The 20,333-nt window shown below is 37.5% G+C and overlaps 1 protein-coding gene across 2 annotated transcripts in view; it reads left to right on the forward strand.

Moving 5' to 3' along the window:
* The window catches only part of BRINP3 (BMP/retinoic acid inducible neural specific 3), a 207,902-nt gene that overhangs the window by 149,514 nt on the left and 38,055 nt on the right, over positions 1-20,333 (forward strand). For both annotated transcript variants that reach the window (XM_050901189.1, XM_050901190.1), the window contains one exon: positions 15,080-15,302. In XM_050901189.1, coding sequence (XP_050757146.1) covers positions 15,080-15,302 — 223 coding nt within the window. The remainder of the gene's footprint in view (positions 1-15,079; positions 15,303-20,333) is intronic.

The following is a 20,333-nucleotide window of genomic DNA, read 5'->3' on the forward strand; positions in this document are numbered from 1 at the left end:
GTGGTATAAGTACAGCCAAACTAAATTGATATTAACTTTCACATTAATATTTGCTGAAACTATTTTTCATTGTGCATCCATCCTCCATCATTGCTTTGATTGCAAAGTACTAGCTGAAGTGAATTGCTGTTGCAAGCTATTTCTTCTTAAATCCCTGGATTCACTGGATTTGGACTTCATGTCTAATGCATTTCATAATTCTGTAATAACTCCAGGATGTCTTGCTATTGAGCATTGGTTACCCTTTACACGTACTGACTTAAAATTATCTGAAAAAATCCAGTTTTGAAAGGTTCACCTAAAAATTAGATCCGAATCCTCAGTTAATGTATAGCACTACATAGAAAGTTACCAAAGTTTTCTTGTTTGCATCAGCATAGATTGCTTTTGAGACTTTAGAGTCCTGCTTCCTCAGTTCGATTATATTTTTCAATTTCTTTATAACAATTGAATTAATGATGTTCCCAAAATCCCTTGTATAAAAGAATTGGATTTAAAGGGTTGAAGAAAGCAAGTTCTAATAGAGGAGATGATAAGCTTATTACTGAATTAAATATCAGTAATACTGAAGATGAGGAAGTTCAGGCATCCCATTCTTTTTTGGGGGGTAGCATTTGCATCTTATATAAGTACTTCTATGTAAAATCTACAGAAAGTAATAGGAGAGATCATGTCCACCATTCTATAATCTCCAGTGAGGTTTAGAGATTTACCCATTTAATAGCGTCATGAATTTATATCTCCATCTTCAAAATTGCTACATGTGGAAAACCACCGTATTTTCATGATACACTTTCAGAACTGTCTCCCTTCTCCTTTAGTTCATATTTTCCCATACTAAATATGAGCATATCGTAAAATGTCAACCTTGAAACAAGAAAGGCTCTTTCCACTAAGCACATCTACTTCCCAGATCTGTAAATCTGTTTTATTAAAACCAAGCACAAGAGAAGCCCAAAGCTGGTCTTGGAAGAAGTGAAGAATTAGTGTTCTCTCACTCTTGAAGTTAATCTAGACCTTAATCAATTCAAACTCATATGCAAACTTGGCCAATATTTTTACTATTGAATACTACTAGAAGACAGAATATGTTTCAATTCACACTTGGCGTTTTGGGATTGGTGATGGTCTTGCTGTATAGACATCTGAGTCGTCTGAGTCACGACTTCTCAAAAGATTGACTAACCATTTGTGGACACGCTACGTGTCTTTATAAAATAGCACTGTGTGCTGACTCCAGGCTTCAAAACTGTTCTACTGTTTCTTGTGATGGATGAAGATCCCTATTCTCACAGTGAAGGTGGTTTCCAATACCCAGGCTGCAAATCATGATAAAATACAGTAAAATCAAGACTGGAAATTACAATTGGCACTGACATGGAAGTGCAGATGCTCAGAGGAGATTTCTTTACACCCTCTGCTAGCCTTATGAATTTGCTACAGATGGGCAGCATTGCCTTTATGATTATTGAGGCTGTAAAGAAGCTGTAAAGGAGGAATTCTAAGATTGTTCCAAAGTCAGAGACTGGGTATGACAGTCACACAGTCAGTCAATACATACATCCGTAGCAAGGGATCATATTTGATCTCGAAATCTACACAAATCTCAGTAATTCTCAGGAAAGAGAATTTTACAGTCATTATTCTTGCATGTAGAGACTCTTAGATACTGAGCACATAGTAATACATATGTTGATTTTTTTTTTCAGTCAGTTTGAGTAACAATTAAAAAATAGCAGACACAGACAGAGTAATCAGACTTAATTTGCTAAAAAAAAAAATTATGCTTAAATAAAGCAGACACAAAACCAACCAGTTAAAAAGTAAAGTTAAATCTTTAACTTAGATTTACATAGATTAAATTTAAAGTTAATAAATAAATAAATAAATAAATAATGTAAATAAATTTAAATAGATTGTCCAGTGCTGAAGACAGAAATCTTAGACGTCTGGTTGACAGAATGCGTTATGATGACAGCCAATGACAAATCCAAATCTTCAAGATCAAATGTGAATCACAGCATAAAGACACAGGAAATCTGGGAGAAAGAAGTTTGCATCATCAGATAAGTACTAGATTTTTCATCATTTCATACACTGTTGTCATCTGAAGTTCTCGAATCATCTTAATTATGAATTATATTAATATCTCCCGGCAGTGCATTAAGGAATGCAACCAGTGTCCCTCATGTGGTTCATTCTTTCTCCTCCTCTCCATCAGACAAGCGTTTTAAAATATTACTGTGATCATAGTGTGTCAGGTTCTTTCTGATGGATGACTCCAGCAAAACTACAGCAAGTCTGCATTTAGTCTGTGATGTTTAACCTTAACAATCCCTCTATTTAGTCAGAAAAATCTAATATAACTTTGTTTGCCATCCCAGTAAGTCACAGATTTTTGCTATTCCTCTGGCACAAATTCTTTCTAAAAACTACTTTAGCAAAAGTGGACACCATGGGATTCCTTTTTATTGCCTCTCGCTATCTTCAAATCAAAGTCACCTAGCTGACAAGTAAAAAGGTAATTTTTCCCAGCTGCCAAGCCTGCAGATTGACTACATATTGTGTGGACATCAACCTGGATTCTAGCCTTCTACCTTATTACCAGCAGTGATGACAACCCTAAGATCTAAACAATGCCCTCAATAACTCCTGTGTAAACTACAGTGGTATTATTTTAAAAATTTTCAGACTGCCTTTTAATCTCTAGGTAAAAATTATCTTGGTGTTTGTAGGGTTCCCCATGATCCTTCTAGTACAGGAGAAAAGAAAAAAAAAAAAAGAAAAAAAAAGAGAAACTGCATTCTAAGATAGACATTTTAAAACATAGTTAATGTACCAAATGTCTCTTTTATACCTATTCCAAATTACTAAAAGTGAGTAAAAGGGCGGAAGGTAACTGCAGGTTTAATTTGGAAATGTCGGTTTAAACATAGCTATTGCTATATGTACACTCGGATCAGAAGAATCTTCTTGCAATTATAACGGAAGAAAAGTGCCCAGACTGACTTTCAGACTCCATGTTGAGACTCCAAGTCTTAAATAACATTGCAGGATGACTAGGTTTGATTTGGCATCACAGACAGACTGTAAATTTAGAGTCCCACACTGTCATTTGCAGTGAAGACAGTTTCCACTAGAACTTCTCTCTTACCACAGTCCAGTGACATATTACTGCTTTTCCAGTTACTCTGTTTCAATTCAAATGCATGTAGCATATGATTAAAAATGAAATCTGGAACTAAAACTGGATAATGGAGGATTTCTTCAATTTATAAAATCAACAAATTTAACCGTGCTCTCTAATAAGCTTTGTTTTCGTTGATTCAAAAGGATGAGAGAACGTACCCATCAAAGGGCCCTTGCAAGCTCATTGTACATGGTACACACAAGGCGTGATGCACAGGTCATTCAGGTAGCACAGTCTGTCTCTCTGTTGACCAGAATAGACCGATTGCGATGCAAAGTGAGCTTTATTTGAAATCTTAATTGAAAGACTCCTTGTGAAAAGTCTGAACAGACTCACTGGCAGTTGAAGGTGCTTTTTAATCACTGAGAATAAAGACTTCAATCAATATGGTTCAAACTATTTGCCCCTGAGCAGTAGAGTGGTGGTTTTCTTTAGAACGGTGCTTACAGCTTCAGGCTCAAGGCCAAGAAAACTTAGCCCCCTGAGTTCTTAATATAATTATTGTTTTCTCTGTTATCTTGCAAGAGTGTTAATTTGCCTCCCAGTAATTAACTTCCCTATGTGGTTGTCAGGAAGTTTAATCAATAGCATGAACACATACACCAAGCTGTCATTCCTTCCGTGACCAGTACTTCCCTCCCACCTCTCCCACCCCTGTGGAGGTGTCACTGTTTTAATAAAACGAACAGGTGGGATGTGCATAACTTCTTCAGAGAGTCAGTGTCTAAATTGTTCATCTCCTACTCCAAAAACAAAGGTACAACCAATCAGGTCCCATCTATATAATTGCCCCTATTCCAAAACTAAAAGCATTATATGACTCCTGCTAAAGCAGCACCTGGCAAATCAACTTAGTAAAGTTATCCATGGCATTGCATTCTCAGACACTTTAAACATTGTGATGACATTGTAATAAGAGGAGGAGCAGAAGGCTTGATCTAATATAATTCTACTTATGTCCACCATGTACGGGACATAATGTAATTCCCTTCAAAGCTAGTGACAAAAAACCTCATTCTTGGTGGAATTCCAATCTGCCTTGGCAGCTTTGGACTGACTTTATTAAGAGGGATGTCACTCTGTGGCCTCCCTTTTCTTCTAGGGCAGTGTTGTCTGTTCTGATTCGTAGCTTCTTAAATCTTCTCTTGTAACAGCTTAACACTGGTTATTTACTTCAATGTGTTTTCCAAGAACACTTTTCAGTTTCCCTCATTCTCTTCCCTGAACTATCCTTCTGTGATACATTACATGTTTATTTACCTCACCCAGTTTTCAAACTGCAGGAGTTACCAGCATGGCCAAGAACAAGTAAGGTAACTTTTGGGGTGACAGAGGTTATGCCTAAATCTACGCATAAGAATAATGTCCTATGCATTATGTGCATTTATAGTGCTATAGAAAGATAATAATAGCTAGCACTAGATAGAAATTGGAACATCCATGCTGCAGGAATACTTGTAAACCATGTTGAAATGATCAAAACGTTTATAAAAAAAATCCAAAATAACCCATAGATAAATTTTTGAGAATTTTTTCCTGAAAGCTTACAATGAATTCCAAGGGACATCCATTTGAAGGGTAGTGATACGAACATTTTTAAAAGAGTAATGAACCAAAATCACACCCGCAAGAAAAACTGACAGGATGAAGGGAATGTCCTTCAAATGTTGAGATTTACAGAGACAGCTGTTGGAGTCGGGCTTTTTGGTTTCTGAAAAGTGAACCTGCTGTCAAGATCATATTTAGATTGAGAATAAGAAACAAGTCACTTCTTGATTATAGGAAATGTGAGTCCTTCCAGCTCGCAGCAGAGTCTAGGGAAGGTTATTATCTCCTGCCTAGTAAAACTTCAGAATTAATCGATGATTTGCAGGATGATATTCTATCTTTACTACCAATTTTGACTTTGCAATTTTTTCCTCTTTAACTGGGCACCAAGACAGTCCCAAGGCTTGTGAGGGGCGTATCTGTGGTTTCCTGTTCCTATAACAGGTTGACTTTACTTGCACTAACTATATATATATATGACATACACACATATACATGCCTATATATATAAACATATGTAACATATATGTAAAATCAGTTGTATTGTAACATTTGCATAAGGTTCCTCAGAAACTATATATTAATGAACGACCAGAGGAGCTCTGTTCCTCACCGATTCCACCTTCACCTGTGCTGATACTTAGCCCTGTTCTTTCCTCCTTGCAAAGCCTAGGGTTTAGAGGAGCTATCCCTGCAGCTTTCCTCACTTCCAAAAAAGAAAGCCAACAGAAAAAAACCCACAAACCTACCCCACTGCAAGAATCATAAAAATTTGCTTCCCCTGAGGCTTACAAAGCAGCTCGATTGCACCAGTTCTAATAGCCTGTCCAATATTAAGTGTTGAGCTTCTCTCCTCCTTCATATGCAGTCCATATCTTCCAGAGCACATACATTTCCTTCCTTCGCTTTGTCCTTCGAAAAGTTTAAAGGATAGTTCATTTGCTTTGGAGAAGCAAATGTTTTAAGTATAGGGAGAGTTGAATAATTTAGCCGGGGGGGGGGGAGGGGAAGGAAAATTCAGCTTTACTATCTTTTCTGTGAAGAAATAAGGTTGTTTCAAGCTGCAGTCTTATGCTTCCTTAAATTGGATTATTTTCAAATGTATATTTCTTGGAACACAGCTGCTACTTCTTTGACAAATTAAGTAATGCATCATGAACAACTAAAATTCATTGCAACATAAAAACAAATATATGTTCATTTTACTACTTTGTTTTCTCCAGGCTTTTGAATCATGGTGGGATATTTTAAAAAAACATATATCTTTTATAAATCTCTTTAATAATATCTACACAATATTGAGGCAGCACTTTATTGAACAGCAACCGTATCCAACCATTTGAAATGTAGGTCCTACTGCTTTTTATTCTCTCAGACTACCAGCTTTGTGGTTTGAGGTTTCAATTGACAGCTGACACTGGTATTTGACTTGCTGTCATATTTATTGCCCTGATTACAATTAAAAACATTGTTATGGGAAAGGAATGATGATACCATGGTCACCTTGTTAGAGTAGAAGGTTTTTCACATACAGTACAGTTATGTAAAAAGTGTGATAAACTGTTGGGGATTATGAGATCTTTCCTACCAGAACTCTCGCTCCTCACATTAATTGCAGCTACCACGGAGGACTCCAGGGAGGATGCAGTTGACTGGAGCCATAAGCAAATTTATTATTATTATTATTTGTAATACATGGCAACAATTAAATTTGGGGTCTATTGTGCTAACTGCCCTATAAAGATATAATAAGAGACAGGCTTTTCTCTGAAGAACTTGCAGTCTAAACAGAAAAGACAGTTGAAGTGTAGCAGAGAAAAAGGTTTATCTACCGAATATTACAAAATATTGAGGCAGCTGTTTTGAAAAAAACAGGAATAATCTTTAAATAATTGCAAAATGATGCTTTTTTGACAGAACACAGTAAAGCACTTTGACCTTCATTTTGAAATGTTTATTCATTTTGTCATTTTTTACTTTATAACTTTTATGTAATAATACGAAATTAAAGGTTGACATAAAAATGTAAAATTTTTGTTCTGTCAGGGTGAAGTATTTTGACTGATTCAAAGCAAAGTAAAACAAGAAAACCTTGCAATGTTCCTTTTAGAGGATTTCAGAGAAATTAGAAGCATTTGGAGAATTTTAGAGAATTTCAAAAAATTTAGGTTGCATTCTAATTTTGGAATCCTAAAAATCCTTTCACAAAATTGATTTTCTATGCTCTGCACAGTTCTACTTAAGAGCCTTCTTTGTTGTGAAATGAATAGCTTTAGCAGCTTTCCTTAGCTTTTGTGTGAAATTAATTGGTAGTCTTCTTTCCAGCTTCTAACCTATAACAAAAATAAACCAGTATTTATATTAAATAGTAGGCTTATTTACAGCATCAGCAGATAAGGTCAGCACTGAAATGGGCACAAAGGTTAAGCAAATTGGCAGAGCAGGGCTGGATGGCTTGCTTTGCTGTTGTGTGTCATGTTTTCTGTAGATAAATAGATTGCTGGAGTGACTAGAGATATTTCCTTAGTGTTTTTCAATGAAAGCTTTCGGTCTGAAGATTTCTTGTTGGCTCTGACTATTGCTCATTTTCCTCATGCAATACTACCTGTTTATTTTGGCTTGCTATTAGAATGAATTGTGCCAAAGGAAGGCTGGAGTCATATTAAAACCAGGTGTAGACAAATGATTAGCATAGACAAGGAGACAGGTTATTTGGGAAAAAAAAACCACACCCCAACTGAACTAAAACTGCAGCTGAAATTTCTCATTTGATGTAAAGTTTCAAGTTCCTTAAGTAGTTTTTCCTCTGACAGGCAGGAATCTGGAAAGGCATTATTACAGGCACCTGCCTTTGGAACATCATCTCATGAATCACTCCTCAGAGAGGGAATAGTATTCCCTCTGCAAAGCACTGGGGAAGATGAAAAAAAGAGATAGGATCTTCACAGAGACCCTGGAGAGCCAAGCATCTGAACCCTCAGCTGCACATGATGGGCAGCCAGCATCTGTACTCCATCAACTGGCAAATGCAGACTGTCAAGATGGGGGACCAGGAGGCTTGTGACTTCTGGCGCCAGGAAGACGGCCTCTTTTCCACCTGTAGATCTGCGACTGCAGAATAGGATCAGTGTCCTGGGGAGCCATCAGAGCCGGCCAAGCCTGATCCACATGCAGACACTAAAAAGCAGTGGGTAACGCATATGAAGATGGAGGTCCCCGTCTGCCAACCTGATCTGCTCTCTGGGGAGGTTTTCTGGGGACTTTGATCTGGGAAGTTGAGGAGAGACTGCTGAGGCTCATTTGGCTCATCTTAGACTATTATCCCTTGCTGCTCATCCATGTGAGCACTGACGATACTGCCAGAGGAGAGCTGGAGTGTATCAGAAGTGACTACATGGCTCAGGCCCATGTGGTGTCTTCTTGGTCCCACTAAGTAAAGGGAAAATCTTTCTTAGGAATACATAGTGCAGGGTGACAGTAACAAGAGTAATGATAAAACAGGACAAACGGAAGTCCATCTCGATTTTCCCTACTCATATGCACTTGACCTGTGAAATGAATAGAATGAACCAGAACTCTGCATCAGGTCACAGAGGTACAACATGGTTAGGATAGCAGAGACAGGGTGGGACAGCTTGCCCGACTGCGATACTGTGAAGTATGGATACAAGTTCATCAGGAAAGACAGGCAGGGACAATGAGGAGGGTAGTTGCCCTCTATGTTAGGGAGTAGCTCGGATGTATGGAGCTCTCCTATGGGATGAACAACAGGGATGAGAGCTTGTGGCTCAGGGTCAGAGGAGAGACCAGCACGGGTGACATTGTGGTGGGAGTGTGTTACAGACCACCCGATCAATGTGAGGAAGTGGATGAAGCCTTCCTTAAGTAACTCAAGGATACCTCTGGATCACAGACTCTGCTTCTCATGAGGAATTTTAACCCCCCTGACATCTGTTGAAAAGCCAACACTGGGGGACATAAGCAATCAAGGAGGTTTTCAGAGTTTGTCAGGAATAACGTCTTGATACAGATACTGGATGGATCAACAGCAGTGACACAGAGCTGGACTGGCTATTCCCTAACAAGGAAGTGCTGTTTGGGGATGGGATAATCAATGGCAACCTTGGCTGTACAGGACATGAAATAGTGGTGTTCAGGATCCGGAAAGGAGTGGGTAAGGAGAGCAGCAGAATGTAGACCTGGGCTTCACAAAAGCAGTCTTCACCTAATTCTGTGAACTGGTAGGTGGTATTCCCTCTGAGGCAGCTCTGAAGACAAAGGTGCTCTGGAAAGCTGGCCAGGTTTTAAGGACAGCATCCTCCCAGCATAAGAACTGTCCATCCTGACACTCAGGAAAATACATAGATATACTGGGGAACCAGGTTTGCTAAATGGGGAACCCACAACAGTTCCAAAGCAAAAAGACAGCATACAGGAGGTGCAAACAGGGATAGGCAACCAAGGAAAAATTCAGAAAAATTGCCCAGACATTTAGAGATGGTGGTAGGAAAACCTAGAACCAATGCTTGCAAGGGATGCCAAGAGCAACAAGAAAAGCTTCTCTAGTTGCCTTAGTGGTAAAAGATAGAGCAAGGAAATGTGGGCCTGTTGCTGAATAGGTTGAGTGATTTAGTGTTTTATTTGTTTCAGCATAAAGAGATAAGGCAGAGGTACTCAATGCCTTCTTTGCCCTCAGTCTTCACCAGCAAATATCCCAGGTCCTTGAGCTTAGTAAGGGGATTCAAGGGGGAGAGGAGCTACCAGCAGTGAGTAATGGTGGAATCAAGGGTTATTTGAGAGAACTTGACCCATGATTGTCAAGAGAGGTTGTGCTGTCTCCATCCACAGCAGTTTCCAAGACCTGACTGGAGCAAACCCTGAGCAACCTGGTCTGATGTCAGAGATGACCTGCTTGGAGCAAGAGGTTGGACCAGAGACCGCCCAAGGTCACATCAAGCCAGAATTAACATCTGATCCTATCATTATGGTTTAAGAAGGGAGATGGCTTCCCAAACTAATAGCAGTCTATAAAGAGTAGTGGTCATTTGCAAGTAATTCTCATTATAAGAATGAGAAAAGATGAAATGCAATGTAGAACATGAATTCACTTCAGCTAACTTTGAAATTGTATGAAACGCTCTCGTTTGGACTAGCATGTCAGACTACATAATTTTTTGTTCAGACATATAGTATCACACCTTTAGTTGTTAAACACTAGTCGATTTTTGTCAGTTTGCCTTAAGCCCACTGTAACATTTTGTTAGAGCCAAAGCAGAACAGTTTTTACATGAGGTATTATACACTTCTGTGATGGCAGAATTGTAATACCTTTAGAGCAAGTTAAGGAGGTTGAGAGAAAAAGAAGACGTATGTACAAATGACAGATGCATAGATTTTACAGACAATGCTGAATTGTCTCAAATGCTGTCAATCAAACTAATGAACATACAACATTTTATTCACTACAAAGTTTGTCAAAGATTTTTTTATTGTTATTCTTAGATAAATAAGGGAGAAAAATGTTTCATTAAAGCATCATTTAAAGAAATGACAAAACAGCCTATTTCAATTGCTCTCTAATGGTAGATTTTGACATGATAATATGATGTAAAAAGGGGTTTTCTCCTACAGACATACTTTTACTGAGCTTTGTTAAATGGAAAAACTGCTACAGTCCAAATTCTTATTCGTTTTAGAAAATACATAGACTATATATAAGCCTATTGTCAATAGTATGTTTCAGCCAATAAAGGATTCTTAAACTGGCCAGGCAAAATACTTTTTCAGTTATCATCAGGCTGCTTTTGCTCAGAAAATATCATTGCTTTTTCCATATTTGAATATTGGTAAAAAAATTAAAATTAGGTTAGACTATGTAATGCACAATTAGACAGGGTTATATATTTACTGAAACATTATGTTGTAATTTCCAATACTAAAGGTTTTGATGCCATAAGATTAAATTATTTCATTTTCGGTAGAAGGGCTCATCAGAATATGACATTAAATTAAACGACAGAATAAAACTTGATGGAATGTCAACTCCCCAGAAACAGTCATTTCTAGAGACTGAAAGAAGACGGCTGAACTTTCTTTTAGTTTATTTTGTTGTGAAACAGTGTCTTTCTTAACATATCACCAAATGCAGGTTATTTTCAAAATGTGTTTTGCTTTACTTTCTCCTAAGCTGCATGTAGATTGTCCTCTCAATTAATTTCTTCACATGTACATGTATGCTGTCATTCATTTCAGTCATAATACAGAGCCAACAGAAAAAAAAAAAAACACCTAAGTGTATTTTTTTTCTTTGTTAGAAATCCATGTCAAATTTGAATTTTCCTATTTACCAGGGGACTCAGGAATTTTTGATCTTCCATAAAGTACATTACTGAGACCTCCTTAGACACAAGCTATGGCTTAAAGGAGCTATTGTTTTATCCTTCTGCTCACGTTATCCTGACTGCAGAAGCTGAGAGTGTTCTCTGCCTTTACACAGAGTGTTTCTTGGGCTGTGGAGAGGAAATTACTCTGATTCTAACACCCATAGACTGGAAATAATCTCTGTTACATTGACGGGGGAAACAGTGGCTATATAATTTAAAAGAAAATTTTAGGAACCACAGCTTGAAAGTTCAGTCATGGACTTACTCTGTTTAATTTAAAGAAAATAGGAGAAGAAAGTGCAGTGATATTATGTGGCATGTTAATATTGCCAGCATTACATTGCACAGTCAGATATTAGCCTGTGGTACCGTTATTAACCTGGTGTTCTGAATTCCCAAGCTGGTATAAATCTGTTGACTTCTAAGATGCTTCCAAAGATCCTCCAAAAGGGATCTTAGGAAACAAGCTAACACAACACATTTTGATAGCCTGGAAAAGTTCCAGAAAACACTCAGCCTCAGCTGAAATGAAACCAGAAGTGTGCTGTGGTCTTGTAGCTGTGATAGTCTTGTATAGATCTCGTAATTCAAAATATGAGGGATATGCAAAATATTCGTAGCAGAGAAATCAGGGGTCCTGTTCTCTTCCAACACAGAGCAGGCACTTTTTTTCCTTGTAGCAGTGCATTGTCAAATCCTTTGATGAGGCTTACTGCATTTTTCTGGTCTTTGCTAGCTCTGTATGCAGAATGTTAATCATTGTATTCAGCACTGAGCCCTGCTCTGATACTGAATAACACTGAGAATCCAAGTTACAAGCTAAGTAGCTCTAGGTATTTCTTACAGCCTAAGTATGTCTGATATTCATCTGATTTCAGCAATAATGTTTGCTCCCATTGTGATATTTTTCATTTATTCTTTGCCACTGAAATACAGTATGCCATTTCAATCTCTAGACACTGTTAATACAAGGAACATTTACCTTGCAGAAAGGGGGAAGTGAAAAACAGACATGACCAGCCATAAAAAGAAAGTTAAATAAACTTGTTTGATCAACCACTGCATACAATGTTTTACATTTTTCCCCATCATTTGCAGTTAGTTAAGAATATCATATCATATGTGGTATCAAGTATCATGTTTTAAAAGTATCAGTTTCTATGGCCCCCAGCACTGTAATACTGGCTGTTAATCCTCAGGAATGGCTGGTACAATGTGTTGATTAGAGTGTAATAGTTTAATCATCTCTCAGTGTTAGGAGCTCACGTTGTAGTTTCACAGATCATGAAATGTGTCTGTTTAAGATATGAGCACATTATCTTTTCTTCTTTTTTTTTGCAGAAGGCGCTATGTAACCATGCTCAGTTTATCTCTGTCTCTCTTTTACCTACATTTTGGTGCTCATTAGCATGATCATACAGGGCACAGGGATAGTCAAAGGTGATGTTTATTACAGGGAGAAAAAGCACCATTTTCTTATTGGAAATGCTTTTGCATTGCAAGTTAAGGAGTGTAAACCATCCTTATCACTTCTAAACACTGCATCCGATCAGTAGTTAGCTGTAGAGCTGATTGCCATTGTGCAAAGGACAGTGAATTGACAATGTTTCCTAAATAAGTTATTACAGCAATATGGAAACTGAAAAGGCATCTTCTGAGTATATTCTCTCCTCAGGGATTTGGGGTTATTTTTGGCTTCATGAAACTGAGTTTAAGTAGATATACCAGTGTCTCAGAAGAACAGAAGGGAAATGAGAAGTTAGTGATTAAAACAGGTAGTCAAGAATGTGGCTTTTGGATCTGATCCTCCCTAGGTGTATTAGTACACTCCTCTGAAGTCAGTAGAGCTTGGCCGATTTATACAAACTGCAGATCTGCGCTTTGCCAAAGGACATACTTTGTAACAGTTCAGTTAACCTTATTTCCTATTAATTTTTTTCTTTTTTTTTTTTTTTTTTTACTACCAATTTGTTAAATTTGAAAATACACTTTAGGCTTGGAAGGCTTTACCAAGCCAATGGGACTGTGCCTCCTTTAGACAAGCCAGACATAACCCTCTCTCACAGCATCTGTGCAAGCCTTGAAGGGAAGCGAGGACTGGGAAGTGTAGTATGAGGAGACAAAGGCATAATTGTCACTTGGGAAGGGGAAAACAGGGAACTGGTTTTCCCAAAACAACACTAAGACTCACAGAGATGCTCAAGTGGTAATGTAGAATTTATTAAATACTCCTATTAATTCCAATTATTAAGCTACAAACCCGGGAACAGGTACTTACTCTTTTTGGACAGAGGGTAAGAACCAATTTCTTAGACAAAACTAGGGAAGGGAAAAAGCAAAAGATAAGAGGCTCCAAATACTTGATAAAATAAAGAAACCGTTCCTTTCCTCAGTCCTTTAATTTGTTCCCAGGGACAGCAGAGGGGCAGCGATGATGTCCTCAAGGGGAGAATATGACAACTAATGCCCAAAGAGGAAGGCATGAGGAGAAAATGAATAACACATTGGCAAGGACTCCCAGATGAATTATTAAAACCACTTTATTAAATATAAAATCATCATCTTTGCCCCTTGCCTTTCATTTTTTACCTTCCAGAAGACCTTTCAATGCCTTTTGTCTTCTCTAGCTCATTTAGAAAAGATCTTTCTTCTCCACCCGTTTAAAAAAAATGTTTTTGCCCTTTTTGTGTAAAAATGTTGTTTAAAAAGCTAAAACCAAAAGACTTACGAACAATGATGGTAATGGAGTATTCTTTCATGTGAGCAGACGTTTTCCCCAATCAACCCTCTCCCACGAGCAACCTAAAATTATAGCAATGTTAAATATTATGATTAACTCTAGTTTTAAGAGGGAGGCTACTTCAGTCAGTTGGATCATTGCATTCACATAGTCTGCTGAAGTGTTTACTACCCAAAAGGAGCATCTGGCAGGGTGAAAGCCAAACTGTGGGATAAGTGACTTCACTGCAGGAACAAGCTGAAAGAAAAAATGGATTGTGAAGGGTGGGAGGATAGCAGCAGGCAGGAGGGCAGACAGGAAAATGTACTGATATATGGAAACAAGAAAGAAAAAGGATAAACATGTGCATTCAAGTGTGCTACTCATTTTCTCATTTTTTCCCCAGTAATTAGAGCCCTTTTAAATGGAAGTTTATTTAGGTTCAAAACTTACAAATCATCTTGTAAATTATCCTACTTATGCAAATAGACTCACTGATTAATAAAATTCTGTTAATGAGATTCAGTCTATGTATCTTATGTGGACTGAGCTACCAGAACAAATCACAAAGTATAGGATGTTCACAATAACAGTGGTTCTGTGATTTAACTCCTTTTACCAGTTTAGAGATGGGGACATGAGTCAAAAAGAAGCTATGGGGGACATTTTTGAAGTGTCAAAGTACCATAAAATGCTTTGAAAGGCTCCATTTCAATTCTAAATACTTTCGAAAGTCTGATCCTTAACGGCTTGTCTCAGGTGGAATAACATGTCTAAAAGAGAGCCGGCCTGTAAAATCACATTTACTTGCATTTCCTAAGTATTGGAATATACTCCCTTTAAGACAGTTTCTTATCTTCTCCAAATGAGTCAACATATATTGATCTTTAAATGTGTATTTACTTTCAGATCTTAGATTTGAAGGTAAGAAACACCGATTCTTATTTAATTTTCATATTATCCAGGTTGAGAAATAATGCCAGTGCTTGTATTTGTTTTCACATCAATTTAAAAATTATATAAATATTGACTTTTGCCGGTTTTATTTTAATATTACCACTAAAAATGTAGTTACCTTTCTGCTTTGAAAGAGTTAAAATGTTCAATTCTAAAATTGCAAAAAATTCAAGTTTAAAAAAATAAGAAGTTCAAGAAAAACCAAATTAGAAGATAATTTTTTGCTTTTGCTGCAACAATAGCCATAACTACATAATTAAAGACTATTAATTTTTTTTTCAGATGAATTCAAGTTATTTATGAAAAGGCTGCCCATGAATTATTTCCTGAACACATCTACTGTAATGCATTTGTGGACAATGGATTCTAATTTTCAACGTCGCTATGAGCAACTAGAAAACAGCATGAAGCAACTCTTCCTCAAGGCACAGAAAACTGTTCACAAGCTCTTTGGCCTTAGTAAGAGATGCCATAAACAGCCACTCATCCGCATGCCAAGGCAGAGGTAAGAAAGCCTATGAAAACCTGAGAAACTCAAACTGCTGTCTTGACACCAAAATCTCATTAAGGGCATAGATGTGGGAATGCGTGCAGCATATGGTACATGCACAGTATACAATCTTTATATTTGTAGGAGTTGAACAATCCCAGCTTTCGATATTGCTCCATTCATGTTTTCCTAAATATGATGGGAAAGATCAAAATAAAACCTGATTTGTATATGACTGTGTATTATGTGAGGCAACTTAAAAATAACAGGAGTGTACAGATTCATCCCATTTGGTCTGCCTCTGTTTTACAGAACCATATTTTCTGTGGAACTTGGCCAAGTGTAACAGTGCCAAATAATTGTATACCGAATACTGAATACTTATTCTGAAGCAAGCACAGCTATTTTAAGAACTTTCCAGGTCATTATACAGTATATACTACATACCATTGATTTCTTATCTCATTTGTCAGATATGAATTAGATTTGAAAGGATGCCTAAGGAAAGAAAATAGAAGTGTTTTAGTCCTTCCTAGAAAGAGAGAGATCCTGAAAGCTAACTAGTCAAATCTATATTAACATAAAGTGGTTATAGTTCATTGCTGATCAAAAATTGCTTTATTGAAATTAGTGGAATGACACTAGAGTAAATATGAAAAGAATGAGCTTTTAAGGACGTTATTCTGAGCGCAAGCATCATGGGCCTAGTCCAGTGACTCCTGCATTTAGCATGTATCTCCGTTGGTTTTAAAGAAATCTAGTTTAGGTTCATTGTTCCAGAACTGCCAGGGGTACTTTACTCTCCCCTGCTTTCAGCTCTCCTATTGCAAGCTAAGGCTCCAGCAATTCCTCTCTGCCTTTTGGTGGCACTTAGCTAACCCTTCCCCTTTTTCTTTCAGAAGGAGACAACTGTTACGGCTCTCATGCCCCCTTCTTCTACATATTGTGCTTTGCTTTGTGATCTGCTAGTTGAAACAAAAAATGTATTTTTCACTTGTGGGGCCATTTCACAATTAGAAAACATTCCACTAGGAAAGGTTATATAGCCACTGCAGTGCTTTGACATCATCTCTTGTGTTTCTTGGGCATGACCTGAATGAGCATTCTGCCAAAGAAGTGATTCAACATGAAAGACTTCAGCAGGAACCCAGAGCTTTTTAAAATACAAGAAACAGAATCCAACCTCACTTTTTTTTTTCCCTATCAAAATTTAAAATAATCAGGTCTTCCAAAATAACCACTATAGGGTTTTGGGGCAACTTTTGGTTGCCATCGGTAACAGCAATGATAGAGTACAGATGAACTGAGATATAAAAAGCAAACATCAGTTGAAACGATTGCTCAAAACACACCTTTATTGTTATATGAAGAGCATTTTTTTTTCAAATGCAGAACTTGTGAGTTTACAGTTTATTTGTTAATAAAAAGATGTGACGCTATGCAAAAAAGATGTGGACAGGCTGGGAGGGTCCAGAGAAGGGCCACAAAGTCATCAAAGGACTGGGAGTCCTGCCATATGAGGAAAGGTTGAGAGAACTGGGTTTGTTCAGCCTTGAGAAAAGAAGGCTTAGGGGAGACCTTATCACCATGTTCCAGTATTTAAAGGGTGGCTACAAAGAAGATGGAAACTCCCTTTTTACAAGGAGTCACATGGAAAAGATGAGGGGAAATGGTACAAGTTACTCCTGGGGAGATTTTGATTCTACATGAGAGAAAATTTTTCACAATGAGAACAATCAGTCATTGGAATAATCTCCCCAGGGAAGTGGTGGATTCCCCAACATTGGACACTTTTAAGATTTGTCTGGACAGGCTGCTGGGCCATCTTGCCTAGACCATGCTTTTGCCAAGAAAGGTTGGACCAGATGATCCTTGAGGTCCCTTCCAACCTGATATTCTATGATTCTATGATTCTATGATAATAAATTTCACTAGCAATAAGTTTGGCTGTTTTACAGGGAGTTATACTAAACTTTCATAACATTTTGATTTTGCAATGCATCTCTAACTTAGGAATATCATAACTTTTAAGATAATTATGTCCGATTTTAGTGATTGCTCTAAAATTTTTTCTAGTCAGTACAGAGGGAGATTGGACATATGATGACATAATGATGATCAATAGATGGCTCAAAGATCAGTGCTAAAGGCAGGTTTGGGAATACTTAGCCAGTGGGATGCATTTGCTGAAAGAGAACATTTTCAAAAGCTGGATTCCATCTGACTATCTGGGAAAATTGTCTTCTGACATCAAGGCTTTTATGGCTGATAAGAAGAGCTTTAAACTGAGAAGTGAGGGGAAAAGGTCAAAAGAAACTGGTTTAATTTCCAAACCTGGTTAAAAAAAATCTGATAGACCAAGATAGAGGAATGGATAAAGGAATATCAGTGGTGAAAAGATGGACAGTGAGGAGAAAGAAAACACAGGTATTGATAGAATAGTATTCAGGTACTTCTTGTGATGAGAGTATACCGAATCCAAACAAGGTACTGAATTTTTCGATACAGAACTGCTAACAGGTAAGCACGCAAATGAATAGCGGGTAAGGCAATGGAGAATGAATACCTGAGTAATGCAATAGAGAAACATGAATTATTATTGCTCAGGCTGTAAAACCAGACATTTCAGCAGAAAGTGAGTGGAATAACAGAAACAAAACCAAGTACTAACATTTCTTGTGTTTAAGGGAAGATAGAAATAAAAGCAAAAATCTCAGCTTCATGTGCCAATGATATTCTAGGCTCCAGAGAAACAAGAAGGGGGAACTGGAACAAAATGTAATCCTTTCCAAAGGCTTTCCAAATAGCTCCTTCAGATTAGTGTTGGGGCTCTGCTATTGATAGTTAAGGGTGAATTTTATTGTGGAGAGAGAAATTAGAGAGAGCTAATGGAGATACAAATACTATTTTAAATTGTATTTTATGGGCACTTGTCTTTTCAGATACAGATTAAAGAGCCAATGCTTCGGTTTTTAATAAAGGTCATGATACTGGCAGTGAGTAAAAACAAAGTAACTGTGGTAATGTTTAATTTTACACTGTATTTCACAAGTCAATAGAAGATATAGACAAAGGATTTTTAAAGGAATGTGTTGAAAGTGAGAGCTGCTTTTCTCTTTCATGAAGATGGGAGGTATGTCCTAAAAGTTTAACACAATTCATGAAAGCTTTCTATGAGACTGAGTTTTATAGGGATTTATCTATGTAGTCTGCCAGAAATCATTTCATCACACTTGAAGGAGCTCCTACATACAGTCAAGGTTATAATTAATTACTGAAAATACCTGTCTCTCTTCTCTGGCCTCAAAATTTTGTTACTGAACATGAAACAAGTTGTTGCTTGATTGTTTCAAAATGGGATTCAATTAATCAGATAGACAGAATTGCTTGCAACTTTTTCCATATTTCCTGAAGAATCAATCCACTTAATAATCATAGGACCAAATTACATTTATATTTTAATTTTCTAATCCTTGAACCAAAATACCATTGAATCCTCTCCTAACGTTATTGTTCATAGCAGAAGAGAGTCCATTAACTTGCAAGCTAAAGAAACCACATTCCTGTGTCTCCTTTTTAAACACAGTTTATATTCTTCAGCTAGAATAATGTATAGTTTTCTTTCAGTCTGCACTAGCAATCAGAACAATGTCTTTTTTACTGCAGCACTTTTGTATACACTGGGGATGGGAACAGGATTACTATTTTTATTTTATTCTGTTCATTGCAAATCTTTTCAAGTTCCAGATGTTCTTCCCAGATTTTAAGCTGTCTTTCACTAACATGAAACAGACCATTGTTCCTTGTCCTGAAAGTCAAATTATGCCAAGATATGTCAAAAGTCCATAGATTTCCATTATAAACCATTATGGTACTGCTGAGTGTAACTTTTAAAATTCACCTGAATTAATCAATACACTTTCTGTAATCAGTGAAGTATTTACTGGTTGTCTGAGTTCAAAGAAAAATAGCAACTGAAAATTCAAAATCAACAAGGAGCACAGAAATTGCTATGTAGATAATCTGTTCCCATGTTGTATGGGATGGAATGATAAAACATTCAATTTCAAGAGATAAAGAGAAAAACAAGATTAAAAAAAATGCACTCTGAAAAGAAATTTGATGTTCTGTGGAGTAATGCTACCAGGTGAGCTACTGCCTCCATGAATTTGAGGCTCTGCTGCTTCAAAAGGCTCAAGTGATTATTACTAATACGTTCTCTCTGCATTGACACATCAGCCTTAAAAACTTGCAGTATCATATGCTCCTTCATTGTGTTTGCTTGGCCAGAGTCCACCGCATGCAGCAATTGTTATTCCACTAGATGGCCAGCTCTTGCTGCAGTTTTTATACAGGAAGGTTGTTGAAACACCGCTAGTGGCACAATACATTTTGCTTTGCAGGAATCAGTAGGTGTTGTAAAATATGTATAGGAGGGTTGCTGAAACAGTGCTAGAAGCACAATATATTTTGCTTTGTAGGAATCAAGATGAGCTGTAAAACCACGTCTGCCCTAAGCTCGTCATGCGTATTTCTGTATTAGGACCATGAGCTGTAAGGAGCAATTGTTAATCTTCGGAAGCAGTTTGCATATGGTATCTGTGGTCTAGTATATCTACCCTGAGAAAAGGACTATCATTAAGTGTCCTGGTTTCGGCTAGGACAGAGTTAATTTTCTTCCTAGTAGCTGGTATAGTGCTGTGTTTTGGATTTAGTAGGAAAATAACGTTGATAACAGACTGATGTTTTTAGTTGTTGCTAAGTAGTGTTTATACTAAGTCAAGGATTTTTCAGCTTCTCATGCCCAGCCAGCAAGAAGGCTGGAGGGGCACAAGAAGCTGGGAGGGGACACAGCCAGGACAGCTGACCCAAACTGGCCAAAGGATATTCCATACCATATGACATCATGCCCAGTATATAAACTGGGGGAGTTAACTGGGAGGGGGGATCGCGGCTCGGGAACTAACTGGGCATCGGTCAACGAGTGGTGAGCAATTGCATTGTGCACCACTTGCTTTGTATAGTTTAATTCTTCTAGTATTATTA

Source organism: Gymnogyps californianus, chromosome 8, assembly GCF_018139145.2.
Source record: "Gymnogyps californianus isolate 813 chromosome 8, ASM1813914v2, whole genome shotgun sequence".
Lineage (NCBI taxonomy): Eukaryota > Metazoa > Chordata > Aves > Accipitriformes > Cathartidae > Gymnogyps > Gymnogyps californianus.